The sequence below is a fragment of the Cannabis sativa genome, chromosome X (genome assembly GCF_029168945.1).
Source record: "Cannabis sativa cultivar Pink pepper isolate KNU-18-1 chromosome X, ASM2916894v1, whole genome shotgun sequence".
NCBI lineage: Eukaryota > Viridiplantae > Streptophyta > Magnoliopsida > Rosales > Cannabaceae > Cannabis > Cannabis sativa.
This window is the reverse complement of record NC_083610.1, coordinates 53,514,249-53,523,753: the sequence shown is the minus strand read 5'-3', so window position 1 is coordinate 53,523,753 and position 9,505 is coordinate 53,514,249. Positions and strand designations below refer to the sequence as shown.

Sequence of the window (9,505 nt, the reverse complement as noted above, 5' to 3'; positions counted from 1 at the left end):
TAATTCATAGAAGAGTTTTAATATCTTATATATTGATTCATAGCAAAGTAGGTTCTGCGAAATTTGTGTGCTGCGGTGATATAAGGATGAAAATTGGTGTGTTATCTAATTATTTATAGTTGAAATTGAGAGATGGTTAGGTTAATAAAAGAGGAAAAATGTTGTCCGATTTTTTGTAGATATGTTTATCATATTTTTAAAGCAATTGCAAGGATTATGATAGATATGAGAATATGGTGTTAATGTAGGTTAAAATAGAATGTCTAATCAAGTCGATTATAATTTTGAGGATGATGTTGATTTTGTGCCATCAACTCCAAATGAAGTACAATCTGTTAGTAGTACAGTAGATGAAACTCAGACTACAGGGACACAGAGAAAAAGAACCTCTCGTGCATGGGATCATTTCACACAACAAAATATTGATGGAAAAATTAAAGCAGTTTGCAAGTATTGCGAGCGTAAGCTGGTGGGAGAACGTTCTAAAGGGACCATACATTTAAATTCTCACGTAGAGAGGTGTCTGGTAAGAAAGGCCCAACTTGCCGCTAATCCCAGTGCAACTGCAAGCCCTTCAGTTACTTTTAATTTTGATCCTAATTTACGAAGGATCAAGTTGGCTCAAATGATTGTAAAGCACAAATATCCCTTGTCTACGGTTGAGCATAGTGGGTTTATAGAATATTCAAGCACTTTATGTCCCATATTTAAAATGGTGTCAAGGAATACGGTTAGGTCTGACATTATGAAAATGTATAAACCTGAGAAAGAAAAGTGCAGGAAAAATTTGGAAAAAAGTAGGAGAAAAATAGCCATAACCATTGACATGTGGACTGCAAATCATCAGAAGAGGGGATATATGGCTGTAACAGCTCATTTTATTAATGATTCTTAAAAATTATATAGTCAGATATTAAGTTTTAAGTATGTTCCGTGGCCTCACGATGCTCTAGCACTACTTGAGGCCCTAAGATCTTGTCTTAATGAATGGAAAATAGAAGACAAGATCAGTATAGTTACTCTCAATAACTGTACTTCAAATGACGCTATGATTGAGCTTTTGAAAGGACAATTTGAGCTAGGTAGTTTTATTTTGAAGGGAAAGTTGCTACATGTGCGTTGTTGTGCACATATTTTAAATCTAATTGTCAAAGATGGCTTATCTCTCATTGGTGATAGTGTTGATAAAATTCGAGACAGTGTTTCTTATTGGTCAGACACACCAAAAAGACATGAAAAATTTGACGACACTGCTCGTTAACTTAGAGTACCTTACACCAAAAAAATATCACTTGATTGTGTAACGAGGTGGAATTCAACTTTTCTGATGCTTAGAACAGCTTTATCATACAAGATAGTATTTAAACGTGTAAGGCTATGTGAGTTGCGTTTGAGGTGTGCCCCTTCGAAAGTTGATTGGCAAAATGCTTAACAATTGTGTGATAAGTTAGAGTTGTTTCTTGAAGTAACAGAATTATTTTTTGGAGCAAAGTACCCTACCGCCAATATTTTTTTCCCAAAAATATGTGAAATTAAGACAAACATTGAATAATGGATGTCATCAGATGTGCCTTTTATTAAGGACATGGCAACTCAAATGATGTCCAAGTTCCAGAAATATTGCGGAAAGATTCACGGGCTTATATGTGTGGCGGTTGTTTTAGATCTGAGGTACAAGTTCATATTTCTCGAATATTATTTTCTTGTAATCTAAGAAGATGAGTAATATGTAACTGAAATTGCAAAGGTTTGTGAGCTTTGTTGTGAGCTACTGGAGGAGTACGGGTCTAAGTTTCCTCATTTGAGAGAAAGAAGGGTTCACGAAGAAAATGTATCAACATTGTCTTCAATACGGTGATTGGATGCCCTTTCTAACTTTGAGAGATTTGTTAAAGCTTCCAATCGAGTAGAGAATATGAAGTCCGAACTAGATTTATATTTAGAGGAGAACTGGGTAACTAGGACTGAAGAGTTATTTGATATATGCAACTATTGGAAGGTGAAGGGCCTCAAATACTTATTGTTGAGTATGATTGCTAAGGATGTATATGTTGTGCCTGTTAGAACTGTTGCTTCGGAATCTACATTAAGCAGTCGTGGTAGGCACATGAGTCTACATCGATCAAGGCTTCATCCTTCTACATTAGAAGCATTAGTATGTACACAAAATTGGTTGAAGACTGACAAAAAAGGTAGATATCATTTAACAATTGTAAATATATATTTATATACATTTTTTCATTTATTTATTAGAATTAATATTTGTTTTGTTTTTTTACAACAACAGTGAATGATGAAGATAATGATGTTGATCCAACAATGGTAATTAGTTAAGTTTTTCCAATTTATCAAATAAATTATTTGTTTTTATTATTAATACTTTTTTCTATTTTTTATTTTTTTTGAAGGAGCCTTACGTAGTTGATCTTGATGATTAGAAAGTATATTGGTCTTTTTAGTAGATGAGTGAGGACATGGATGAGAACAAAATGTAGTATTTATGGTTGCTAGTTATTATATTTGAGTTTATGGTTGGTAGTTATTATTGATGTATTAAATATGTTAGGAATAAAAGTACAATCTCAAACTTTCCTCTATTATGCATAATTGAATGATTGATTTTCATACAAAAAAAAGAGATTTTTACCTAATTAATGAATTTTACTAACAAATGAATCCAACTATTTATCTTTAAAAAAAATACTTAAAACAATTATCCTCCACAATACAAAAATTAATAAATTGTTAAACATGTCTTCTATTTTTATTAACAATTTTTTTACCTAATGAATAAAACTATTTATCTAAAAAACAATATGGAGAGATTATTTGTTTGCTCTCTAATTTTCTCATTAATTAAACAATATAATGAGATTATTAATTCCTTTAAAAAAAACCTAATATCTTTTTCTTGAGAACATTGATGTTATAAGACATCATCAATAATATATATGGTTATTATTTTTACTTATGCATATTTATGTAATATACATACATATTACAATTGTTTATTATGTAATTTTTTATTAAGTATAAAATGGTGACATTATTTTTCTTTTAAAATAAATAAACTGATTTTTTAAAAATATATATATGCGTCGGGCCTAACTTGGCCCGATTATCTTAGGTCGGGCCTGACCCACTAGGCAAAAAGGAGTCAGGCCGGGCCAAATTGATATCGGGCCGAGTCGGGGTTGTGGCGGGTCGGGCCCAGCCCGGTCTGGCCCGATTGATATTCTTATTTAAAAGTCTAATGACTTTAGACCACCCCGTGACCTTCAAAGGGAAAGGGACCAGCAGCTAGTCTTAGGGGAAGACCTCGCAAGCTCTACCAGAAAAGTGAAGAATATGAGATTCAGAGGGTGAAGATCAATGAACTACTCCACACTCGAACATACTTATGTGAAGAATGAGGTGCTTGGTGTAGGTAGTTCGCCTGAGGTCCCGACGAACAACAGTACGAATACTTCCTTTGGGTGCCTGGAGACATGTTGAACTTGAAAAATTTGTCCAATTCCCTCCACACATGTGTCTCTGAGGAAGACTATTTCAAAGAAAATAGTTTGTATAGTACTACGAACAGTTGCTCATGAAGGAAACACTCAAGATACAATTTTATCATCATAGAGGAGAAATCCTCACGGTTGTCATCAAGGCCACATCACCAGACAATAACCACAAGGCCCAGGTCAATAAATGCCTTTGATCAACTTGGAAGACAAAAGAACCTACATAACGACATCAAAAATAAGTAGCTAGCTGATACACACATCACCACAATGTATAAGGCTGAATTTGACACCTTTGTCGCTCTGGTTAAGAGTATCACTACTCCAAAGACAACAAAGTATGTATTAGATTGGGAGTGGTGTTATCCTCTCTCAGATTTAATCAAGGCTTTAGAGATCCCTTCAAAGTTCATATATCCAATGTGGTATCCATACAGTGGCAAAGAAGACGCTCTCTCTCACATCCACAACTTTGAAGTACAAATAAGTAGCAAGGTACTCTAGACAATTCTCATTGTCGAGTCTTTCTAGTGATGATATTAGAAGCAACATAACAGTGGTATCTCAAACTTTCCCCTAGATCTATTGATTTTTGGGAGAAGCTCAAGAAAGCATTATATGACCAATTCTTTCAATCAAGGCATAGACCAATTAAGCTAACCGATTTGGTCTGCATCAAGCAACAAGGAGAGAAACCTTTAAAGGGTTACTTACAATGATTCTTAGAGGCAACAACATAGACAAAGACACTCAGTGAAGATGCCAAGGTCATGGCAATCACAGTTGGAATAACAGTAATGAGTCCATTCTAGAAAGATTTGAAGTTCAAATAAGTATACACCATTAAAGAGCTTCTAGACACAGTTGATAGTTTCATCAAGCTTGAAGAAGCCGTTAAGAAGGTTAAAGGAGTTGCTCAACCAGAAGCAACCGATTACAATGCTTATTTATTTCTTGATTCTCAAACAGACATTGACCAAGAAAGTGAAGAAGAAATAACAACTAATGCCTCCACGAAAATAGACTCCTCTTTTATTTCCCATGATGAACTCGAGCAGGAGATAGTGATGATGAATCCCCTGCTACTTATCAAGAAGACGTCGAATAAGAAAGCAGTGATAAAGAATCTCCCCCTACTTCCCAAGATGACTCAAGAGAGGGGGGAGGGATGAAGATTCTCCCTCTATTTCTAACAATTATAAAGAACAAGGGAGCAACAGTGAAGATGTGTGTTATTAGTCTTCGAAAGATAGTGACCAAGAAAGCAAAACTGAAGACTCCAATTGAGAGAGGGGAGGCACCTTAAATTGCCACAGAAGCGTTTGAACCTCGAATGGATCTGAAATGATAATAAACAGGTTAGTGTTTGCTATGACTGCCACTTGAATCCAGTGACAGTACGAAGGCACTGGAATGGGGACCATTTGAAATGATAATAAAATAGTTGTTCCCTAAAAAGTTCGCTTCACAGTGATATTTACTTTACCTTGTGCAAGTAAATCGATCACCTCTCAAACCATAAAGATGAGACAAAGTCATCTTCAGTTAGGGAGGTATTTTGCTAAGGTATGGCCTCTACACTATTTTTCGAATATGACATTAGTGTAGTGGGCTATGATAAAAAATTAAAGTCTACAACTACGACTTCTTTTTCTTTCAACTTAGCTCACAGTGATGTAATTCAATTTAATATCTAATGAATAAGACCGTTGAGTAAAGCTTATTTAACCTTCATTGTCATTAATCAATTACAGCTCACAAACCTGACAATGCTCTTAGGCGCTGAACAAAGCTTGTAGAGTTGGTATTGATGTAACCACGATTATTTCTTTAGTGTGTTAAACACTACTAACCCACAAATCTTTGCATAAGTCGACGAGTGCGCACATATGTAACAACTCCATGAGATACATGATCAAGAAAGCCCAACAAGATTTGGTATGGCAAGTGACCAATGAAATGTTGGGCTTTGTGCCCTAAATAAAACACTATTTTAATGTAATCTTTGCCATTCAATTATCAATAAAGAAACATAACTACTCTCATTACATATTTAGTATGTCATTTGGTTCATGTGATCATTTATATGTTTATTTGTTTAGAAATTCATCCAAATCCTTATCACATTGATATTCTTGTTTATTGTGTCGTCAACATAGAGGAAAGTAATCAAGATTATGTGATTAAATGTATTCCTAGATTTATCAGTGCACAGGGTTTGACTGATATGATAATCTACAACGTAGTTTACCTGCACCTTGGATAAGTGCTATGTCCTTTCCAGGGCATTGGTTAAAGTAAAGCTTGGGTTGGATGCATGAAGTATGCATTGGAAGGGACCGATATTGAACTTGGATTAGATATGATAAATGTACCGTAATATCTATTCAATTCAATATCACCTAGTTGATCCTAGATCAAATTATTTGAATCCTGACATGGTTAGGTTCGATCTCAAGAGTGTTATTTGTGTTCTTTGATTTGTTCGTTAAGCCTACCTTTTGGTTTGGGTGATACGTACATTTGGGGAACATGGTAGTAATATTGAGTGGGAGCGCTAATCATAGATATGGAATCTATAGCTTCTATCTGGACATAGAAGTGAAACGATGGTTTCTTTCGAGTTTGGCTAAACAGAGATAAATGGTTGAGTACTCATTTCAGTGATTAAATTAGTTCACTGAATTATCATTTGTAAGTGGCTAAGTGTTTTCAGGATAAAATACATTGAAGGGTGTAACGGTAAATTAATCCCTATCCAATGTAGATCATCTATAGAGGCTCATTGATTATTGGGATTATAACAATGGATAATTAATAGCGTATCTATATCATGGAACATATAGAGCGTTTTATGTAACTGAGAGTGCAATTCCAAGTTCTATGGTGGATGCAATGAGGAATTAATAAGTTGGTGGATTAACTTTGTAAATTCTAGATCTACTTATTGGAAGCTCGGTTATATAGGCGCATGGTCCCCATACTAGTTGAGACAAACTGCTTGTAAGACTCAGCTAATTGATTTTAGTTAATCAATTATAATTCGAAAATTAGACTATGTCTAGTTTATGAATTTTTCACTAAGATATGACTTGATTGTGAAGAAATAGTATTTTAGGGTTTATTTGTTAATTAAGAGACTTTATGGACTCTAATTCATAAATATTATAAATGACAATTTTATTTGATAATTATTTTAATTATTAAATAAATAGTTTTGGCATTTATAGGGTTGAAAGTGCAAAAAGTGGTATTTGTGAAAAATAGATAAAATAGTTGAGAAAAGTGACAAAAACCAAACAAGTGTAGGGCCACCTATGTGGCCGGCCACTAGATGGATTTTTCACTCTATTTTTATCATTTTTTTATTCCTAATAATTCAACCCTAACCCTATTCGAAAATAGTATAAAAGGAAGGCTATGGTCTCATTATCCAACTAATGCCTCCAAAGCTAAAAACCTATTTTTCTCTCTAGGTTTGATTAGACCTCTTCCTTCTTCCTTTTCAATTTTCCAAACACTATAGCCTCTCTTCACAAATAATTTCAAGCCTTAGTGATTGAGTACATGCCCACACGTATCAAGCAAGTCCTCAATCATAGTGTGTAAGACTGTGAAGAATCCAAACACAAAGGAAGTAGTTTCGGGCTCAGATCTTGGTGATACTCTGCTATAGAAAGGATACAAGGGTTAGAGATCTGAGCGGGAGGAGTCATTTAATTCTGCTGCAACTATTGTAAGGTTTCTCATACCTTTTATGTGTTTATTTTATATCATTTCAGAAGTTCATGTTTAGGATGTTAAAAACATACTTGTTGGTAAATCTATATCCTGGTAAAATATATTCCAACATGAAATCATTTCTTCGATCACTCGGGGGTAAATAAGACATAGTATACAGGAGCTATGCACGTTACATGAGAATTCACAACACGGTACACGAGAGCCATGTATGTCACATACAACTTGGTATACAAGAGCCATGGGTTGTAGTGGCAATTCACACACCTTGGTTAGTATTTCTATAGTTTAATAAAATGTTGACGTTATCCCTAGTAATTGAGTTTCTTAATCCTGAAGTGCTATTGCGAGTGCTAGTAAGTTCATTAAGTTGAATAACCGCACGTACAAACTATTTGCACAACAAAGTTAAGAACTATTATGATATAAACTCTTGAGGTCTAACAAGAACATAACGACCGAGTTTATAAATCTAAAGTGTTGGTGCAAGTGTTCCTACTCGAATCACAAAAAAAAAGCATCATCAATTATAGAAAGCTCTCTAGAAGTAGGACGCTGGATCTAGAAGGGATTTTCTAATTGATTGAAGGAAACCCTCTAAGAGTGGGATGCTGCCCCAGTTGTGGTATTCTTTTAGTGGCTAAGCTCCTCCTAAGTATGGGATGTTGTACTTCTCAAGGGTTTAACCCAATCTTTCTTTTTTATTTTTCCTCCCTTGGAGTTTTTCCTTTCTACGTATCAAAATCATCAAACCAGGTTCTTTAAAAACAAGTGCTTTTCCCCTATATAGAAGATCTGGAGGGTTTTTCTACACTACTTATCGACAGTGATTCATCTCACTTATGATCATGAAGTGAGCTCATGCTTAAGCACCAATCACATAGGCAATAACCCACTACACCTCAACAATAGTTTATCTCACTCACAATAGATAGCTTTAACACACAAACTTCCAAGTTTTTCACCCTAGTCACAAAGAGATCAATGTTGGGGGCCAAGAGCAGTCAAGCTTAGATAGGGTCAATGAAATTTCAAACATCATGGCACTAAAGGTAATAATTAATAGTTATGCATCACCCAATGTTCTAACAAAATAGACCTTGAAAAGAGTGGGTCACTCCCTAAGAGATCTTAAGCCATGCAAGTAGGTCATGTATGTTTTCATGCGAGCTGACATTGCTCCTCATGGTAAAACTAGATTACCAATAATAGTCGAAACTACCCCATGACAAACATCACTATGACTACCTTTATAGTGATTCACACCAAGTCTCCTTGGAAGGTCAAGAACCAACAACCTCCAAGCCATCTCACTTATCTACCACATTTCTGGCAACTTCTCGACATCAGCTGGTATAGATTGTCTCCTTGGCAACCAAAGAGTTGAATGCAAGTGTTACAACACATCTTTGATATTCGCCAATAGGACCTCCTCAATTGTTCCGAGGGGATGAGGAAGGCCTCCTTTGCTATGATTATAGCTAAGGGGAAGTGGATGACCTCTTTCATTCGTAAGATAACCAAGGGGATGTAGAAGGCCCCTTCTGTTGTGAATACAACAGAAGGGACAATGAAGAGCTTTAAGGTTTAAGACCAAGGAAAAAATAGAGATTGCACCTACAATCACTCTATGGTTCACCCAAGATGAGGAAGACATCACTCCATCTTGGGTACATTACCTTGAGAGTTAGTCACATCCTTAATTGACCAAAGAATATCCAGCGACTCCAATAACACATTGTTGACAATCATCAAGAAGATCTCCTCCACTGTAAAGCTTAAGAGATAATGAATACCTCCTCTGCTACAATGCCGAGGGGATGTTGAAGGCCTCCTCCACTACAAAGTTGAGGGGATGTTAAAGGCCTCGTCTACTGTAAAGCTACAAGGATGTTGAAGGCCTCCTACGCTGTAAAGCTAAGGAGTTGACGAAGGCGTCCTCTACTACCAAACCAAGGAGATGAACAAGACTACCTTCACTAAAACATAGTTGAGGGAAAGCTAAATAACTTCAAGGCTACAACCTAGCAGAAGACAAAGAATACATCAATATTCACATAAAAGAACAGTATGACAATAGAGTCATTACTAAAACAAGAGCCAAAGATTAGAGAAAGTGTTGACAGTCCAATGTTGACACATTTAAGAAGTATCTCAAATCAAAGAAAATCACTCAAAGGGTCATCAACTTGAAATTTTAAATCCTTCTACTCAACAGGGAATGAAATTTTGAAATCCTACTCTCAATTGGAGTG

The 9,505-nt window shown here is 35.4% G+C and overlaps 1 protein-coding gene across 1 annotated transcript; it reads left to right on the top strand.

Annotated features, from left to right (window-relative positions):
* Window positions 1–259: 259 nt before the first annotated feature.
* LOC115725693 (zinc finger BED domain-containing protein DAYSLEEPER-like) lies at window positions 260–895 on the top strand. Its single transcript, XM_030655287.1, has one exon. It carries the CDS (start codon window positions 260–262, stop codon window positions 893–895), a length of 636 nt encoding a protein of 211 aa, XP_030511147.1.
* The last annotated feature ends 8,610 nt before the right edge of the window (window positions 896–9,505 follow it).

Excerpts from the sequence above, each read along its gene's own strand:
- LOC115725693 (XM_030655287.1), top strand. The coding sequence starts at position 260 with ATGTCTAATCAAGTCGATTATAATTTTGAGGATGATGTTGATTTTGTG.